The sequence below is a fragment of the Salminus brasiliensis genome, chromosome 19 (assembly GCF_030463535.1).
Source record: "Salminus brasiliensis chromosome 19, fSalBra1.hap2, whole genome shotgun sequence".
Classification (NCBI taxonomy): domain Eukaryota; kingdom Metazoa; phylum Chordata; class Actinopteri; order Characiformes; family Bryconidae; genus Salminus; species Salminus brasiliensis.
Window position 1 is genome coordinate 6,735,099 of NC_132896.1, and position 20,241 is coordinate 6,755,339.

Consider the following 20,241-nt stretch of genomic DNA (forward strand, 5'->3'; position numbering starts at 1 on the left):
CCACCTACAGTTATGGAGTGTCATTCAATTTTACACCACTGCAGAGGTCCCCTTATGGACAGCTGTACACATGCATCTGTTGACAACCTGAAGGACACATCAGAAGTGACGAAAGAGCTATATTACAGGATTTTACACAGATGAGACTCCCCCAGTTCTGGTGAGAGGTTCTCGTGGAGCTCCGCCAAATTCCATAGTGCAGTAGCAGAGTCCCAGCCTGGAGTGGAGATAAATAGGGACAATGATTATAGAGATTATTGAGCTGGGCGATATGTCGATATTATATAGTAACTATTTTTTTTTTAAGTATATTGAGGATAATTGTGCTTAATAAACACTGATCAACTGCAGGTGTCATGCAAAACAGTGGAATAAGACTGGTTTAATTAGATAATCACTGTATTTAGTAAAGGAGAGAATCTAATAGTATTTTTAAAGAATGACGCTACTGATGTATTTAGTCTGTATTATGATAAATATTGTGTATCACCAAAGTAAATATTGCAATACAGTATTTTTACCATATCGCACAGCCTTATTTTGAAACTTATTGTAGGAGAACATTGCTATACAATGTTATTAGCACTGTCAGACAGAAAGTTACATTTAACACACTTTCATTATGCATGTTTACCAAATATTTTTCCCACAGTACCTGTACTTCTTTTATTAAAATGCATGGGTGTGATGACATTTTTGGGCCATTTTGATACCCAAACAGATACAGACTGTTGGTCAGCTCTATAAGCTTATTAACATATTATTTTGTTACCGGGTATATGTGCAAAAATGCCGCAGTGGTAAAGACAGAGCAGAGCCCTGAGAACTACCACTGGTATCTTTTGAAATGGACTTACCAATTACCATGCCACACACTTTGCACTGCATCATGCTTTTGCCTGTTGATGAATCTGGTCTAATCCCAGGCTTAAAATTCTAACTAATGTAACTAGATTACCTACAATGTAAACAGGCTGACTTATTCTTATGATAGAAGTAAAAGTGAAGGCCTCCTATTTTGGAATCTCTGGCAGCAGTTGGGACTCAACTGATTCGACTGATTGGCCTTTTTAAAAAACTTGGTCGTCCAACAAGGTTACTTGGTTACAAAAACATCTTAATAGACATCATGTAACTACACGAACACAAAATATGCCCCTATTGTCTGTCATGAAAATCCTCCCTCACAGTTTACTCCAAATCAATAAGCGTCTGAAGCCGTTCTGGAGGAGTGAGTTCGGCTCTGGCTCCTCTTTCCCAGTAAGGCTATCTTTCGCCGTGCTCTCCCTGTGGAAAGTGAGCCTTCCCCTGGGCCACTCTATCTTTAGCCACTTCCTTCCATCACGTCTCATCACTGGAGCCGATGGCAGCACTTAAAGCTGGTATCCACACCTCGCGGCCACCCAATCCCCTGCTCTTTACGCCACAGGAAGAGACTTTGCGCTCGTTTCCTCCTCGTCAGCCTCACACATCACCTCTAGGAACATGATACCAGGTAACACACAAACAGCTAACCACCCCCACACACACACACACACACACACTTTTCTCAGGCAGATCGTCTTGAAACAGATTCATCAGTAAATGGTCATCACCTGCTAGAAACAGCCTCTAGGCCCTCCCCGTGTTGAAGCCATGTACAACACGCAATCAGATGCTGCTAATCAGATGAGTACCAAGACCTTTAGTATTAATTTCAGTGTGTATGATCAACATTGGTATTTATTTTTAACAAAAAAATTGAAAAACTGGAAAGTGAAATTTCAGCAGACGAGTTATTTGCTGCTCTTTCTTTAGTCTTGCACTGGAGCACTAAAGGCTATTGTAGCTAAAACGTAATGGACGTTTACACCACTGATTAGCAAGAGGGCTGTCAGCTGGGATCAGAAATAAGACCCTATGAATTACTAGTGCATTTTTTAAAACATATATTTAGCATGACTTCAGCACTCTGTGAGCTCCCACACGTTTCACTAACTGGATTCCAGTAGTTTCTGCGAAATGCAGCAATCCATTAGCTTCTCTTCTCTTTAGCTTTTAGCAGTCTGTAAAAGGAAGCTCTGAATTCCTGCTGAATCTGTTCGTACAGTGAGTCGTAAAACAGCTCTCTCAATTTTGTGTTTGCAGCAGTCCCACTGAATGCTAACTTTGCCACTCAGAGGGCATGGCCACAGTTACTCCCACCACCTGCGACATCATATGCATACCCTCTACCCCAACCCCCCTCAAAAAACTTCTTTTATTTGTACAGAATTTTTTTTTTTTTGCTGACATTTCACTTTAAGGCAGGACACACTGCAGCGGGGAGAATCTAGAGGTTCTCTGAAGCGGAATAGACGTCTTCTCATCAATGGGCTGAGTGTGTTGAGCCCAGCGCTGACGTGCCCATTCAGAAGTGACAGGTCCTGCAAATGCTGCAAACGCACGGGAGTGCTTAAGGGCTAATGCACCAGGGAGAGCCATGCTGAGGAGGGCATCAAGTAAAGACTGCGTCATCTCTTTCTCACACACACACACACACAAAGATGCACATTTAAAACACACACATACACACAAGCACACACAAGGGAACTGAAAGGAGAGTCCTGAGAGATTCAGTGAAGGGGAAGTGATGGCAGGAAGTGTCACACAAAAAGGTGCCCTGGGTCAGACTTCGCCCCGCCGCCTGCTTCCTCCACTCCAGCCTCCCACGCACGCAACGGTGGGCTGCAGAGCGAGGAAACTCTGACCCGGGGGACTGTGGGATGTGTAGGGACGGATATCTGAGGGTTTCCCTGTGAATACAGCCCGACAGCTCCGGACCAGGAGGGCACCCTGAACCAGATTGAACCCACTTAGCCAGCGCACATGTGTTGGTTAGAGACGCTGTGTCCTGTGTGCAATTTAGTGAATGACAGAGGAAATGGAAATGCAGAGTGTGAAAGAGAGAGGGAGCGAGGGAGAAAGCACAGCTGAAGTCATGGCACTGAAGAGTCTATTATTAGGCTTTAGTCCCAGTGGCAAAGTGAGGTCACTTTTGAAGCCGGCTAAAGACACGTGCGCATGTGTGTGTCTGTGTGTACCGAATACTGGGCTGCTTTCACGCTTGAGCTACTACACAGCGAGAGACACAGGCAGAGAATATGCCAGAGAGACTAAAACAAGGGAGTGTGAGGAGAGGGAACAGCGGCAGACAAGGAAGATGACAAGAAGGGGACTAAACTCAAGAGCTTCTGCCAGGCTACAACATGAAGATGAGCCCTCTAACGAATGACAGGTTATAATTTTGTGTCCTGTGAGCATCCTTAGCAACCGTAAGTGGTTTCAGGTGAGGTCCTGTGCTTGTTGGAATAAACCACTGCACTTACATGACCAAGTAACGATAAACCAGACACAACATTGGGCAAAATACTGTAGGCCAGCCTTGATGTCAATGCTATAGATGCCACTGCCTCTGGTTTGTTTTCACCCTCATTTGGGCAGGTGTGAATACAGCACTCAGATATGGACCAAGACAACTGTACACAGAGACTCCTGAGAGGGGGTGGTCTTGGTCCTGTCCCATACAAACTCTGCTGCAGTATTTTTGTGGTGAGAAGGTGATCTGACCTCAAGCCAACTCAACACCTGAACCAAACAGGCCGACCTGAACCTGGTGTTCTGCCCACATAATTACTACAGCTACTAACAGATGCCATCTCTACCGCTGGCTGCTCTAGGTTAAAATGCACAGAAATATGGGGGGCTCAGAGTTACCAGTGGACTACGGGGCTGCCACTATGATCCAAAGATGGCTGGTTTGAATCACAGGTCATGCTGCTCAGCCAGAGTCAGACAGAGCACAACTGGCGGTGGGGTGGGTTGTAGGCCTTTCCCCAGCACTCCAAGTGTAATGTTGGTCAGCGCAGACGTCTGTTAGCTGTTGTATTGGAGCTGGAGGTAGGCTGGCTGCCTAGTGATGCAGCATCAGCAGCAGTGGCTAGTGTTGGGGGCATTGCTAGGGATAGGGGAAGTCAACATGGCAGTGGTGGCCCACCACTCCGGGCATGTGTGCCCACAGTCACTGTGCATGTGTGTGTTCACTACACAGATGGGTTAAAGACAGAGTGCCCAACACTAATGGTAATAATGGCGGTCTTGTCTATTCTGTATAAACCGCACAGAAACATGCACTAATCCAGAACACAGGACCAGATGGATCTAGCCAATAAGCACAAAGAACCTTCTCACATGGGTTGCTGTGCTGTGATACATTTGGTGTGATTGGATTTTTCCCGTTGTAAAGACAAAACAAACAAAGGGGAGAAGGCTGAAACTTGCTAACTGATTCGATACAGCAAACCAACTATAGGTGCGAAAATGCCCTTACATATTCAACTTCACTATATTTCAAATATTATATTATATGTATATTTCCATTTTAAATAAATTTTGCACAGCACTGAATTGGTATATAGCACATGAAAAGCAGTGCATCACTAGCTCTACTTACTAGATTATGAACAGCATTGTTAAGCCCTAACTGAAAGGCAAAGGACAAAGCCCTGTGTGTAATGTGCCCTGAGCGCGGCACATGTGAGCTCTCAGCACTGCGCTATGTGCTACACAAGTGCAATGTGCCCTCTGCACGCTACCGCCAGGAGAAGTGCTCTTTGCACTTTCAAACTGATGGAATAATTAAAAACGCCTCCTCTAATGCATGCAGCCTCTGTCTGCTTTATGCAGATCAGCTCAAAGCAGAACTGAATCCGGGCAATATTACATCTGAGGATGTAATAAGATTATCACTGCCATCTTCCACACCATTTTAATATCCAACTTAGTGGGAACCCAGAGTCATAAAAGCAGATACAATTCATGGACAAAAGTTTGTAGACACCGGCCCAGTCATTGTTTCTTCTAAAATCAAGAGCATTAATAAGGAGCTGGCCCGGACTTTGTTGCAGTAACTGCCTCTACCCCATCTGGGAAGGCTTTTTACTATACTCTGGAACAGTGATGTGAGGATTTGATTGCATTCAACAACAACAGCATAAGTGAGATCAGGCAAGAATGTTACTGAATGTAATGTTAAGAAAGGTACTGATGGAGCTCTATCACTCAAGGCTGGGGGTTGTATACCCCTCTAGCCAATGCTTAGCACTAGGTAATGGTGACCTCAGGCTCATGTGTGGTTGCTTTAGAGTGTTTGATCCTACTGTGTGTGCATCTGAACTCTTGTTTCAACTGCGGGTGGACCTCAATGCAGAAGAAGAAGCGTCCACAAACCTTTGGACATAGTCCCTTAACACTAACTAGAGTAAAAATGTAACCCAGCAGTTACACTACAACTCTTTTTCATTAGGGATGCAACAACATGGGATCTGAGGGAGGATGCAGATATACAGTACTATCCAAATGTTTTAGGCACCTCTTAAAATTAGAATAAAAAGCTCCTTATCTGGGCAGTAAGTGTTTGTTTCCTGAGTAAGCATTAATATTAGAATAAATATTAATAACTTTCATACTAAAATTTGTAGTATTCCATAACTGTGTTCGTCAAAACAAGTTCTCCTCATGGAGTCTAGTATTATTTAGAGTTCTCCTCCAACACCTGGTTTGGTGGTAAATCAGGGCTTAATGATGGTAAATCAGGTGAGCTGCTGCTGCTGCTGATGGAGTTGAACACATCCTCCACGCTGTGCTGGCTGGACTGGGGGGCGTCCAGGAGAAACCTGGAACCAAGCTCTGTTCTTCAGACTAGCTCACAAGATCTCACTACTTTCTTCACAATGAGAAATTCCTTTTAACTGGAATTTCTCTTTACCTGCACTGTTTTAAAGTGATCTAGAGTTTCTTATTGCTGAGAAAAAAAGGTTATAAATGAAAAAATTTTAAATAAATAAAAAAAAATTTTGCGTACCAATGTACAAAAATATACAAAATGTAGATATCACAACGACACCTACCTGGATTAGTTGACTAAAATGCTCATATTATTGTGCAATAACTTCAAAATTCTCTTTCGGAGTACAATACATCAAGCTTCGATTCAAAACATCAGTCAAATCTAAACATCTGTCCAATTATGAGCCATTTCAGTACTGACTCTGATATCTGTGAGCATTCTTACTTCTAGCCAGACTGCACGTGTAGAAAAGGTAGAGCAATGAAACTGCATTACAGATGTTCTTATCATCACATCACCACCAGATGGCAACTTCCATCATGGCCGACACCTTGATGTCACACAAAATTAAGCCTGTATCGCCCCCTGGTGGACCTGCCACATGAGAACCAGCTGACTGCATGTCAGTTTCATGCCTTACTTTTACCATCAGGGCGATCTGGCAAACATCTGCAGAGACGGCTGGCTCGGATATTGTGGGATAAAAAAAAATAAAGCCAGAATGAAAAGTATGTACTTTATCACTGTACTTGTTAATGAAACACTGCAAGCTTGTTTAATGTTGTCTGTACTCAAGAAATAATTTAGTAGTATGATTACAAGGTAGACAGATCCCAAGGGTGAAACTATTACTATTGCTCTTTTCTCTATTGGGGTAATTCTCCACATACCACATAGCAAGTTTTGTGAAAGATTCCTGGCTGCTCACTTTGCTCACTTTCTAAGAACTAAGAACTAACCTTTGAACAACCAGGACACATAATAACATCTTAAGAAGGTTTCTATGGTAGCTTTGTTTGTACAATTTCCATAGACTCCTCCTTATGTTCACTCCAATGTTCTTCTCCTTACAAGAACTCTGAATATTAATAAACTGGGCATAGAGTAGCTGCAGCTACTAAATTGTTTTTGTGCTCAGTGAGGGATACTCTCTCCATTCCACTCTCCGTTCAGCTCGTATAACTAAATTCTGCAATGCTTATAGAGACGCTTGAGAGATTAAATCTTACCGTCATGGAGAAAGGAGCCTCTCCTACCTCCACCACATGAGGATCAGCTGACTGGATGTTAGTAACAACAGGATTAATCTGAGGAGACACATGCAGTAACGTTAATGAACAACACAGACCAGCACTCTTTATACTTTATACTTTATAAAGTATATATATATATTTTTAAAAAAGCTGATCAGTGCATTTAGAGAAACGATTCTTCAATAGTCTACACAGGTTACTAGTCTAGTCTAGTTTGGCATTAATCAGCTGATGATGGCAGGTACAATTATTTGTTAATTTGCTAATTATTGATTAACACTGCTGTAAAAATATGCTTATACTGACATTAGCTGTGGGACTTGTAGTGTGTAGTGTGTGCATGTCTTGAGCTCTAACCTCAACAGTTCCATTCTGTGCATGGTGGAGGTGGGGGGACCTGGGGTAGATGTCGTTCAGATGAGGAGGGGGATCTGGAGTTACCCGCTTGCTGTGTCTGCTTAACAGTTCCCTGTAGTTCAGCGCATCAAAGTTGGTCTTCCACATCAAAACCTATGAAGACATCAGCAGACGCTCAGGATCAGATAGACTGATTCTAGGGAATATTAATCACAGTTTATCGCAGTAGTAGTAATAAAAGTTAAATACCTGTGAATCAGCACCACCAGATGCAAAAAGATCTCCTGTTCGGGAGAATGTCACAGCCAGAACTGGACCCTGGGCGTAGAAAACAACAGCGTTGAGGCATGTGCTCTGTTTTATGTAGCTTAATACAATAGTTAATAGTAAAAAAATATAAAAATGTACAAAAGTTCCACTTAAACCTGATTTAGTCAATCAGCCAAAATAAGTTATGTCCATATTTTGATTCTTTGTTTTAGCGCAGGATGTTCAAGGCGAACATTACTAACAAACACTATAAGCCAATGGTTACCACCTATACATTTCTCTCAATCTGCTTAAACCACTACTAAGGACACACAGACCAGTCAGCATGGTTTAGGGCACAGCAGGGTTGGGCAATATGACAATATTTTATCGTATTGTGATACACAATATGCTTTTCTAAGCATGTCAAGGAAATTGACAGTGCTTAAAGAACACTGATTAACTGCATGTTTCATTACAAACAGTGTAATTAGACTGGTGTAATGAGATGAAATCACTGTGTTCAGTACGGGAGAGTATCCAAATGTTTTTTAAGAATCTGTCGCTACTGATGTATTTTGTCTGTGATCACATGTATTGTGATAAATATGTATGCAGTAATATAATATGCATTTAAAGTTAAACTATCCATGTCAGATTATTTGCTAGGCTTCAAACACTGTTCTGGTAAGCAACATTAGGTAAGAAACCATAACTATCTTTAGTGCTAATGTACAGGACAAACCTTGGATACCAAACATGTCTTGACAGATCTTCTGTATCTGAAGGAAATATCAAGTACATTTGATCTCCTGCCGAACAATGAAGCGATCACAAAGAGTTTGAGAGCTTCACCTTGTGGCCATGAAGAGTGTAGATGAGTCTGCCCTCCAGCAGGTCCAGGATCTTAACTGTGCTGTCGTTGGAACCGCTGATGAGGTAGTTTCCAGACGGGTGGAAGGAAAAGCAGTTGACGGCTGCGCTGTGGACTGAGACAGAGGAACGTGCGATCAGTGTATATCACAGTGCCACGTTTAATGTAATCAGTTTCTTCAGCAGCAGATGAGATCATTTACCCTGGTAATGTTGTATAAGCTTGTTTGTTCGAATGTCCCATATTTTCAGGGTGTTGTCCGTTCCAGAGGATGCAATGCAAGTACCGCTGGCATTGAAATCAACAAATGTCGCTGGGCTATGGATAAAAACATAGTGGCAGACAACAATAAATACATTTGGAGAGAGAGAACTAGAGAGAGATCAAAAACAAGAACAAACTACGTACGCCAGCTATTTAACGACTAAAGAGCAATTTTGCTAGAACTAAAAGGACTATTACTAAGACATAAAGCAGAAAAAAAAAACGTACCCGCCATAGTCAGTGAAAGTATTGATGCACAGGTGGGTGGACGTGTCCCACAGACGAACTGTCCTGTCATCTCCACAGGATGCCACCAATCTTCCATCTGGTGAAAACCTGAGACACAAAACACAAACTGTCAATAAAACTAAAACAGAGCTTTTACATATTTGTTTATTAACTAATGATATTTACAGACATATTAGCTTAGCCTGATTCTGGTGATTCCTGTCATTCTGCAAATGTTTATCACAATAGATTATAAATAATATAACATACCTTGTTCTCCCACATTTATCATATGGGGAGGGGGGGGGGGATAAATAAACAACAACAACAACAACAACAACACATCATATGAACATGGCTGTTCAGTGACCTCAAATGCAGTTGATGAGTCAAGACATGTTTGCTATCTGACATGTGCTTATTTAATTTAAAGTGGGGGATGCTAGGCTAATGTGGCAAACACTAGACTTAGACAAATTAGACTTTTTTTTATTCAATTGATTTATTAGCTTCAAGACCGAAAAACAATTTAATAAGTAAAACTGCACAGTCCTTACTAATTGAATCTAAACCTGGAATAATTTAATTCTTTTTTTATTATTCACTTTGCCATACCGCGTTCTATCACACCGATTTGTCTGCAGCAAACAAAGGAAAATCTGGCTTTATTTTGAGTGTAGTGCGAAACCTTTTTGGGACTGTATTTACCAAAATGAGATTGGCGACAGTCAATGTCCAGTGTTTCTTAGCAACGTTAGCCTAGCATGTCCGGTTCTAAACTAAAAAACACATCAGATGTCAAACCTATCTTGGCTGATCGAGTGCATCTGTGATAAGTGACAAACCATGTTCATTTGATTTTTCGCCAAACTAATTACCACCAGCTACATACCTTGCACAGCGCACCCAATTGGTGTGCTGGTTTAGGGAGTAGATGAACTTCTGCCGATTAACACTCCACACTTTCAGTGACTTGTCGTCTGAGGCAGTGACCAGTCTCTGGCCATCTCTAGAGAAGCTCACACTGCGCACTGTGGCCGTGTGCGCTTTGAACACAGTCGAGTCTCCCTTGCTGACATACCACAACAGAGATCATGTGAACCTTTACCCAGATCTGAGATACTGCAGTAAGTCTAAGTCATTATAAACACAGACAGATAGAAAAATTGGAATGTTCTTGCTCACATGCTTGGGGTCCAGAGTCGTACAGTCTTGTCCCTGGATGCAGAGGCTACCAAATCCCCAGATGGTGAGAAGTGGACAGCAGTTACGACATCTTTATGACCCACAAATCTAAAAGCTCTGGCTTTTGGGTTGAGGTTCCAGATCATTACAGTCTTGTCACTGGATCCAGTGGCTGGGAAAAACAAATCCACGAAAATTCCAATAATGCAATGCAAAAACAAGACAATGTGTTTTGTGGAGATGTATCAACGCTTAGTGGAAAACAGACAATATATTAATTATGATATCTAATGCAGAAGCAAACACCAAAGTCCTCCTTTCACCTTCTCGCTGAAGTTTCACCAGTAGATTATGAGGACAGAATATGTTATTCTTTCAAATTTCATTTAAAGTACTGTGAAAAAATCAAGTTAAAAAAAAAAACCATCATGAATCAATGAATCGATCTATAGCTAAAGCATTGGCACATTGCATTCATTTAACAGGACAGTGAGGAAAATCTTCTTACATACCCAACTGCTTATTGCTGGGACTGAAATCTGCACATGTGACCACATCTTTGTGTCCTTTAAAACACCTCTCAAGGGTGGGATCCTCCTGAAAATGAGAAGCAGTCAGTTTTATATGTTGACATGACCTTACTCGCCTCACTAGCATCCCAGTTACAATCAAAATCAAGCAGAGCAAAGCAAAGCATTCACAGACTCAGTCAAACCAGACCTCACAGGTTTTAGCACCAACTCCAACTGAACAGCTGCTGCTTTCCAGCTGTTGTTTTCAGAGAGATTTTAACCATTGCAGTCTATTAAGACCTCTTCTAAATTCTAAATACGACAATTAAAGATCTCTTAATCCATCTAATCATCATTTCAAGTCATAACTCAACTAGCTAGCTAGATAACTAAGCAGTTACTCAAGCCACGACCCTCTAAGCCACCTAAGTTGGCTAGCTAAGTTAGCTAGTTAGCGCTAGCTAGCTAGCTTACAACTTAACGTTAGTGCTAGCGAGCGAGCTAAGTTTGCACCCACTTACCAGGACAGATGCCATGGCATTTAGCCAGCTAGCTAGCTGCAAGTCTTGAAACTTCTCTCATGGGTTGCAAACCTTGGGTCTTTCTAAAACGAGGTAAACAGAACCTCCTCATTTTAACCTGCTAAGTATCTCCCCATTCCCCTATCTGTCAAACAAGGCGCGCTTTGCACGGCTAAAAGTCTAAAGAAGTCGAACTTCGAGAGCTCGATCCAGGCTGATGAATCGATTCGAGCACAATGCAACTAACGGCTGTTGTTATGGAGTCCATAAAGGTGGAAAATAATATTTACAGACATAAAACGTTACTTAAAAAAAATAAAAATAAATATATTTAACGGATATTTCCCTTAATATAATAAATATCGCATTTTCCCTCAATGTAATAAATCGTTGCCTAAATGTAACTAAACTTGTTTCCTCGATTTAGCTAGAGATAGCTAACGTTATTAACTAACTAAATTGTTTAATCGATTTAACAAATATCATTCCCTTACTTTACCTAATTAAAGCATCTCTTCCAAACTGAGTGAGCCGTTTATTAAATGAATTGACAATTGACAATTATTTATTAGCTATTAAATCGAGCGAACGTTTAAGTCTCTAAATATTATTTTCTATAATGTAGATGATGATAAATCTACATACACATTAGGCTTTATTATTTATTATGCAGACTATTTTACTTACGATATCACAGCGGTTCAAATTCGGATCTAGCGCTGTTTCAGGCATCGTGCAGTCAAATATGCTCCTTTATCAGGAGCCAGAGAGCTAGCGAGCACTAACTCACACTAGAAAAGCGTTCAGCGATAAGCACTGTCCTTTAGAAGTCCTCTGATTGTTGTGTTTTAATGCGGAGTCAGATATTAATTTTCTATCGGGTCGGGTCGGGTCGGGTCGGGTCGGGTCGGGTCAACAGGTTGCTAGGCTAGCACGAGCTCCCCAGCTCCAGCTCCAGCTCGCCGAGGTCGGCCAAAAGCTTCACGCCGTGGTTACTAAGCAACCGCCGAGTCAGTGAAAGTCGACGCGGCGTCCTATGAACAGCCTCGTTGATTGGGCGCGCGACCGAACGAGCCAATCAGCGACGGCCTTGTTCAAATCCGCAAGGCTGTGAAGTTTGATTTCGAGGGGCGCAGCGTTAGCAGAGCCGCGCGGCACGTCGGCAAGATGACTTCGAGGCGGGGTATTGGCGACACGGAGGTCAGTGGTTCAGTTTGTTCTGCAAGTGCTGAACAAGTCAGTTTTGTAAAATAAAATAGGTGCTGGAAGGAAGTAAACATGACGGGGGGGCGGTCGTTGAGGCTGAGACGCCGCCGCCGCTGCTGTCATTCGACACCGCGGCTCTCTGTGGCAGGGTTGCTAGCTAGCTAGGACAGACGGCGGTTTGGCTGCTGGGGGGTTTATTCCTTGTGTAGTGAAGCACCGAGCTCTCCCCTCTCCCTCTTAAAGAGTAAGGTCAGGTTGGATGATGATCACCACCCCAACTCATCATCCCCAATTCATCCCAAAAGTACTGGATGGAGCTCCTCCACCATCATTCCAGAGAACACAGTTCCTCCACTGCTCCACAGCTCAATGCTGGGGGGCTTCATACCCCTCTAGCCCACGCCTGGCATTATTAGGCAGCATGGAGCCAATAGCTTCATCCATGTTTGTATCTATGTCAGCGATTTATCAGAAGGGGTGTCCACAAACATTTGGACATGTAGTGTATTTCTACAGTTAGCTATAGCTAGTTTCCCTAGATTGCTGATCATCGAAACAGGAGGGTTGCAGTTTGCTAGCCATGTTTACCTGAGCTAGGTAAAGCAGTGCACTGCCTGCCATGAGTCTGATCATATGTGTGCTTCTGGTCTTCTTCTTTTTATGACAGTACCTGAAAAAGAAGGTCCCACAGAATCCCAAATATCAGCATGTCAAATCAAGGCTTGACACAGGTAACATTATTGTTTTGGTTCTTTTGGAGGACTCCAGAGCCCTCAAAATATCAAGGTAGAAGAATAATATTTAGATATAAAGATCTAATGTTTCCCAGATCTAATGCATCGTTCCCGCAGTTTAATCATTCATTCCCTTGAGTTAACAATCCGTTACACAGTTATTATTTTTCTACCTTGATAATTCAGGGTTCCTGTGGTGGACCTTGCATCCAAGGATGAGAAGTAACAAACTTTATAACAGACATTGAATATTTACTTTAATAAATACATCATGAAATAATAATAATGTCCTGTGTCTTGCAGGTTGCAGCATGACGAAGTACATGGAAAGGCTGGAGGAGATCAAGAAAAGTAAGCCTGCTTTAGTATAGATCATCCACCTACAACACCACCTTGTAAACTGCTTGCATAAACATGCATAATCTGGAATTAATGCAATAATCAGTGTAGATATAAAGAGTTAGTTCCCTTTTTAATCAATGCAAACAGGAGAAGCTCTGCCCTACTGATATTTTCTGGCCTGATTACCTGGCTTTTACTAAGAGAAAGGCCACTTTGTCCACAAAAGCCGTCTTGTTACAGTTTCTCTCAGATTTCTCAGGGATAAGAAACACTGGTTGGACTGAATGAGCAGAGGGGTCTGATTGTACTGAAGATCACAATAATTCCTCTGTCAGCTTCTGGGCTGGCTAGCCTTGTACGGCAGTGAGCGTCTCTGCTCTCGAGCCGGATAGATGGTGAGGTTAGCCTTTGGAACTTGTGCCAGCGTTAAAAGGAGACATGGGCATCATTTCCTTCAGTGCTGAAGTGGGAGCTGTCTGAGCTAGAGCAGGTCTCGGTGTCCTCTTCAAGGCAGCGTGGGGATGGATATCGCAGGGTTGAATTTGTGTGATTTGTTGGCTGATGAGGATGATGTTAAAAATGGTGATGTGCAGGATCCAGGTGAGTGAGATTTTATATGGGATAGACAGTGTGAATGTTCTTTAACTTTTAATTTAGCTAAAGCTGGGTTTTGGGTTAATGACTCAGGGTGGTGGTCAGACAGTGTGATCCTGTGTTGTTGCTGTGTATTTATGAATGTATTTGTTCTCAGATTACAGATATAGAAAAGATGAGCTTTTTAAGAGGCTCAAGGTGACCACGTTTGCTCAGCTGGTAAGTTGTTCAAATACTGCGACTTTTATTTTATTATCCACTGTGAATGTAGGTCAAGTACTGATTTTGAGGACTGACTTTGTCTTTTATCAGGTGATACAGGTTGCTTCAGTGTCTGATCTGAACGAGAGTTTAATGGACGAAACACCTAGGCTTGAAGGTAACTTCTCATTTACAAGTAACAAGCAATTGTATGGTTTTGGGTTCTTTTCTTTTAGATCTAAAATTTATAAAGAAAAAAAAAATCCTGAGAGTGGGCATAACCACCCTTGGCTCGGATGACACTAACGAGGCGTTGCGTAGGCTGACTGTATTAGGTGGCGGCAGGTGTTCATTATGGAGGCCATTCTGCCATTGGGAGTACCACTTCACTTCAGCGGCTCTAGAACATCCCACAAAGTTAGAAATTTCCAAGATGCTACCACTCTTCATCCACTGTCTCAGTCATATCAGAATATTATGACTATCCTTGGTTTGGAACTCAGCCTGGGACATCACAGATGCCAACATTACAGGGTACTGGTGCACACCAGTTAGTTTTAGAGTGCAAATGATCGTCTTGGGTAAAGGACATGATTTAACTGATGTCCAAATGTGCATGCTAATAGCGTACTGGGCAAAGTGTTGGGGCATCTCTAAACCGCTAACTTCATGGGATGTTCTAGAGCTACTGTAGTGAAGGTATGCTCTAGTGAATAATGTGTGTATTGAATGGACTTCTCGCACATTGACAATCAGCCCAACAATCAACAGCCATGGACTCCTCTAAGCAGCTGTCTAGCACTCTGAATACTTAAATAAGTGTTGCCCACATAGCAGGGGAAGGCGGTAAGATTATAGCAAAGCATTTTCAGGTACCCTAACCCTGTCATTTTTCACCTTTGTGAGAAATGACAGGGTTAGGGTTAGGGTTAGGGTTGGGGGGGGGGGGGGAAATCTGCATCCTATTAGCTGCTACAAAAAGTGCTTAAAGGCTGTGATCCTTGCCAAAGATTGTTTAGTACTAATATGCTGGGCTCCCAAACTCATTTTACATAATTTCGAAACTGTAAAGGATGAAAATAATAAGTAATCTTGCTTAAAGAAATAGGCCATCTTTAACATTTTACTGTTTGGAAATTATTTCATCTTTTGCTCACCTAGCTATCCACAGCAACAGATATTTTGACCAGGGTGCTCAAACGTTTGCATGTCACTGTATAAATAATTTTTTTATCTGTACCAGATGATGTTCCTGAAACCGACCATCTTTCCGATCAGACTAATGGCTCGCCCCAGCTGACGCCTCACCCTGTAAAATTCATTGACGACAACGAGTCAGGTGACACTGGGTTTTCTCCCAGATCCACACTTCAAAGGTAGCCTCAGTTCTTTATTCTCCCTACACACACACACACACACACACTTCTATGTCTGTAACCTTATTCCTTTAATCCAGCTAGCCAGCATGTCTGCCTGTATATCTGAGCAGCTCATCCTCTCCAAACCACCCCTCCATTGTGGAGCCACAAAGAGCCCACATCAGATAGGCCCCTTTCTCAGGGCCCCGAGTTCCATTAGACCTGACCGGGGCAGAGGAGTGCAACTAGACTCCCCCCTCAGAGACTCTGTGGGGTTAATGACTCTATGGGGTTGTATTACTTACATTCTGCTGGAGCACAGACAGCTGATCAGTGAATCTGAGAGTGTGTGTGTGTCCCTGGCCAGTGTGATCAGTGGCGTTGGAGAAATGGATTTGGATAGGAATGGGCAGAAGACCATCAGCCCGGTTCCAGTGTCCACTCCCAGCTCTGTAGAGCGCCCCTATACGGACTGTCCTTACCTGCTGCTGGACGTTAGGGACCGAGACCAGTATGATCAGTGCCACATCATCAGTGGTAAGAAATGGGACACAGGATATTAATATTGAATATGGGGGGGGGGGGGGGGAAATGAGTATTGTACAGAATTTTACTGTAAATGGGAATGATTTAATCAGCTCGCATGGTCGTTCCAAAGTGCAGGAAAATAGGTTACACTGATGTCTTTCTCTCTTTACAGCACACAGTTACCCCATTGCAACCCTATCGAGAACCATGAATCCTTACACCAAGGATGTGCTGGATTACGTATCCTTGGCCTCAGTACTGTCTATAATAATGCGTTCATTTAAATGAAAGTGAGCAGTAGTACAGGTAGCTGCGTCAGAATTCCTTAATTATTTTGTTTACAGAAAAACGCCTCAGGAAAGATCATCATCTTATACGATGAAGATGAAAGGCTGGCCAGCCAGGCGTCCACCACCATGTGTGAGAGGGGCTTTGAAAATCTCTTCATGCTCTCTGGAGGTAAAACAGCATCTCATATTCACACAAAAGCACCTGGTACGTGATTTGCGGTGAAAGCAATTTCATCCTGAATTTCTTCTCCGTCCATCACTGTGTAAGGTTTAAAGGTGATCGCCCAGAAGTTTCCGGAAGGAATGACGACAGGCACTATTCCCGTCACTTGCCTTCCGTCTCCAAAGGGGAATTCGGGACGGAAGTACTGCACGCCTCGCCAGACGCAAATGCAAATGGCTGAGAAAAAATGGCGTTTCACCTCAGAAGACCTTAGCAAGATCCAGCATTATCTGGATGAAGTGCTCATACCTAGCGAGACCAGCAGTAAGTGATTCAGTTTACACTGAGGTGAAGTGCCGTTGTGTTTACAGTACAGACTGAGGTGAAATAGTAATACTGGGTATTAGTTATGGGGATTTGAGGATTGTGCACTACTCACCACTAGATGGCGATGCAAAATCAAATGAAAGCATTTGAAGGGAAATTCAACTAATTTTTTTAAATTTTTGCACAGTTCCATGATTGACATGTCAAGTCCTATCTTATTGACCTCGTGATTATGTATATATCTTTTTTTGTTTTACTGTGGTGGGTGTTAATAGGAGACGGGCATCCCATAAACATAGCTATTTTATTTGCTGTCCAAAATGTATGTAAAGTTGATCATTTTACAACCCTACAATGTAAATAATAATTAAAAAAAGCTTTCTTTGGCTATAATTCTTCTCTAAAACAACCTCAATGTACACTATATGGACAAAAGTATTGGGACACCTACAAGAGCTTTCCATAGGCAGTAATGTGGATCGCTTTGGTGACTTTTTGCACCATGCTCTGAGGTCAGCACTCAGGACTAAATGAAAGACAGGAATTCAGTGGTTAAGATGTGTGTCCCAATCCTTTTGTCCATATAGTGCCAACCATTATGGTGATTAAAAAAACAAAACCTTTCTTTAAATGATGGTAAATGAGCTCAGACTTCAGTAAGCCATCAGTGACCATAGTATTTGTAGACATTTTAAAGACATTTTAAAAGATGAATAAGCTTAACTTTCCAGATATCTGGTTCTCATCAGCACCATAGTGCACAATTCTGAATTGGTACTGAATTTCTCTAGAATGGAACTTTTCACACCGGTCCACTCAGAACCTTTTTGTTTCTACATTTTTTTCTACATTTTATATTTCATTATTGAGAAAAGTTGAACTACAAAAAAGAGACATTGAGTTTGTTGTAGAGTAATATTACTAGATTTGGTTGTTTTCACAGTTTCAGACTGTTTGCTAAAACAGCACTGTGGTCCTTGTGTTTGTGTCCTGCTTTCATCCAGGTCGCCTGAGCAGCAGGATGTCCACCGGCAGTGCCCACTCTAAAGTTTCCAGTGCCCGCAGCAGTCGCCAGGGCTCAGCAAGTGCCAGATCACAGACCAGCCGACCCTGGAAATAACCCCTGCCTTCATCACCCTGATCTTCATCACCACAGCCCAAAATAAAGCCCATATATCCTGATACCCCATGCAAGACTCCCGTAAACATTAGTGATGGGCACCAAGCCTTTACATGTACATGCTCCCAGCCTAGTTTATACTGTCTGCTGTAGACTAGCTGTAGGAATGAACTCAGTTATTGCAGACTGAACACCTCCACTGATCACTGAAATACTCCTGACATCTGTTGCCTGAAATGAAGACTCCGGTGGTGGTGTTTTAAACATCACAAGACTTGTCGCAAGTCTGTTTTCATTGCTGTAGAGGCTTATTTGAACTTGGGAGTGGATTTCTGCTGAATTAACACAACAGCATGGGTTAGGTATTATTGTCCCTTTTTAACAAGCTTTAAACCCTTTCATTTGAAATCGAAAAAAAAGATAATAATTTGTATTTAGATCAATTACTTTATTTCTGATTATGCATGAATGCTGCCCGGCTTTGAGGCGGCTTTATGTGGCTTTTTGTGATATTTTTTTAACACCTTAGCACTAAAGCCTTTCTCTCCATCCAGATGTTACTAATTTTAGCAGGTCCTAATGTAAGCGTCTTACAAATCGAGGGCAGGTTTCAGTCGTTATCTCCATATCTGCTGTCTTGTCTTGTCTCGTCTGTGAGGAGCTGTATTCTAAAGCTGCCTGAGAGACTAACAAACCCATACCTCATCACCTCAACACTTACAGCAGAACATCCTTCCACTAGTGTGTGATTGAAAACATGGTGGTATAGAACACAGAACCTAATCAAACTCGTCTGTTGCAGAGGTGTTAGAGGTTCAGCACTTCTGTGAGTCATAACAGACAGCACCAGGGCAGTCCCTCAGTATCGCTGGGCCTGTTAGAAGTAGTTTGTGGAAACAGGAAAATAGATGAAGGAACGCATTTACTGTAACACTATTATGAAAGTGCACTGAAGGCCTATGTAATGTAATGGGCTTGCTGGACCAGTTACTGAATGTGTGTGTGTGTGTGTGTGTGTGTGTGTCTCAGCGAGTGAGAAGTTTTCATCTTTTCCATTCCTTGATTGATGGAAGTCAGTTATGCTAATATTGAATCTTAACCAATGAAGATTATATGAATGAAAAACTACCTGGTTTATTGTTTTTATAATTTAAAGTTAAATAAAGGAACATTTTATAATGTAAATATGTGAAAATCCCAAAGATCATATTTCACCTACCCAGTTTTTTTCAGTAGAACATAGGCCCAAATACCTTTACATATAAATGTGTGTGTATATATATATTTGTTTATCTTTTTAATACTTATTAGAAAGTTGTTATTTAACTTATTTCTAAATTAGTTTTTTGTTTTATACTTATTTTTAAGTTATTTTATTGCTTATATATCTTATTTCATTGCTTTGAAACAACAATTTTTTTGCCAGTGGAAAAAGAAACCAATTTCACTATGTAATACTACTTAAAACTCAAATATATTAATAATATTACATATCACGTTAGCAAAGAATATCTTCAGCAAAAAAAAGGATTATCTGAAAATGTGCTCTGTGTTCATTTGTTAATGTTACAGTGATGATGTTCGCACCATGCCCATGTTTACACGCATGCACACTTGCAGCCTAGTGATATTTTCAGGCTCCAACAGATTTTACAGAATGAGATTCAGATAGATTACATATGCTAGATATTTTCTATTAAAAATGTTGTTGTTTTTTTTTATCTAAAGAGCACAAATTCATTACTGCACAGAGCTGCCTTTCCCAAAAGCATCTTAGCACAAAAATGATTCTTAAAGGATTGAGAGCCTCACACTGAACACGTTCTCTACCAGTTTAGATAATCTGACCACTAAGAAGCTCTTGTGATTTCACTGTCGCAGTCAAATGTCCTGCTTCTGAATAAAATTAGAGTCTTACAGAGTCTTGGAGCTGGAGTTGCTGCGCTTGTTTGGTGTAAGGTGGGTCTTTTTCATGCTTTGATGTTTTGATCAAATCAATTGTATAAATTATATATAATTTTATATTTTTCTGCCGGGTAGGTGAGGCCTCATAAAAACGAATAATTTAAATAATATATAATAATAATATAATAAAATATTACAAAAATAAATATATAAAGGGAAATAAGATCAAAAGGAAACTAGTTGCATTCTTGCAAACAGTGACCCCGCAAGATGGTCTTTGCAAAATTTAATTGTGAATTGACAAATTGTTTTTAGATGTATCACACTTTAGTCTTTCAAAGACTTTAAGTGTATGGTTACCATAAAACTACCCCCCCCCCCCC

General features: G+C 41.5%; 2 protein-coding genes across 4 annotated transcripts in view; one reads left to right on the top strand and one right to left on the bottom strand.

Moving 5' to 3' along the window:
* Positions 1–11,993, bottom strand: part of poc1b (POC1 centriolar protein B) — a 44,391-nt gene extending 32,398 nt beyond the window's left edge. Inside the window, exons 1-10 of one of the 3 annotated variants that reach the window (XM_072663321.1) lie at positions 11,881–11,993; positions 10,570–10,654; positions 10,058–10,229; positions 9,765–9,944; positions 8,873–8,980; positions 8,583–8,698; positions 8,362–8,495; positions 7,507–7,575; positions 7,258–7,410; positions 6,877–6,954 (exon numbers count right to left, since the gene is read on the bottom strand). In XM_072663321.1, coding sequence (XP_072519422.1) covers positions 6,877–6,954; positions 7,258–7,410; positions 7,507–7,575; positions 8,362–8,495; positions 8,583–8,698; positions 8,873–8,980; positions 9,765–9,944; positions 10,058–10,203 — 984 coding nt within the window. In that variant the 5' untranslated portion in view covers positions 10,204–10,229; positions 10,570–10,654; positions 11,881–11,993. Of the gene's footprint in view, positions 1–6,876; positions 6,955–7,257; positions 7,411–7,506; positions 7,576–8,361; positions 8,496–8,582; positions 8,699–8,872; positions 8,981–9,764; positions 9,945–10,057; positions 10,230–10,569; positions 10,655–11,090; positions 11,250–11,880 lie in introns of those variants that run through there. The other 2 variants (XM_072663320.1, XM_072663319.1) reach the window with 2 other exon arrangements.
* A 213-nt stretch (positions 11,994–12,206) lies between these two features.
* Positions 12,207–19,242, top strand: cep41 (centrosomal protein 41). Its single transcript, XM_072663327.1, has 11 exons — positions 12,207–12,290; positions 12,964–13,027; positions 13,334–13,381; positions 14,124–14,185; positions 14,279–14,345; positions 15,411–15,543; positions 15,893–16,062; positions 16,226–16,293; positions 16,398–16,512; positions 16,612–16,830; positions 17,838–19,242. The coding sequence occupies exons 1-11, from the start codon at positions 12,258–12,260 to the stop codon at positions 17,951–17,953; spliced, it is 1,095 nt and encodes a 364-aa protein (XP_072519428.1). The 5' UTR covers positions 12,207–12,257; the 3' UTR covers positions 17,954–19,242.
* The last annotated feature ends 999 nt before the right edge of the window (positions 19,243–20,241 follow it).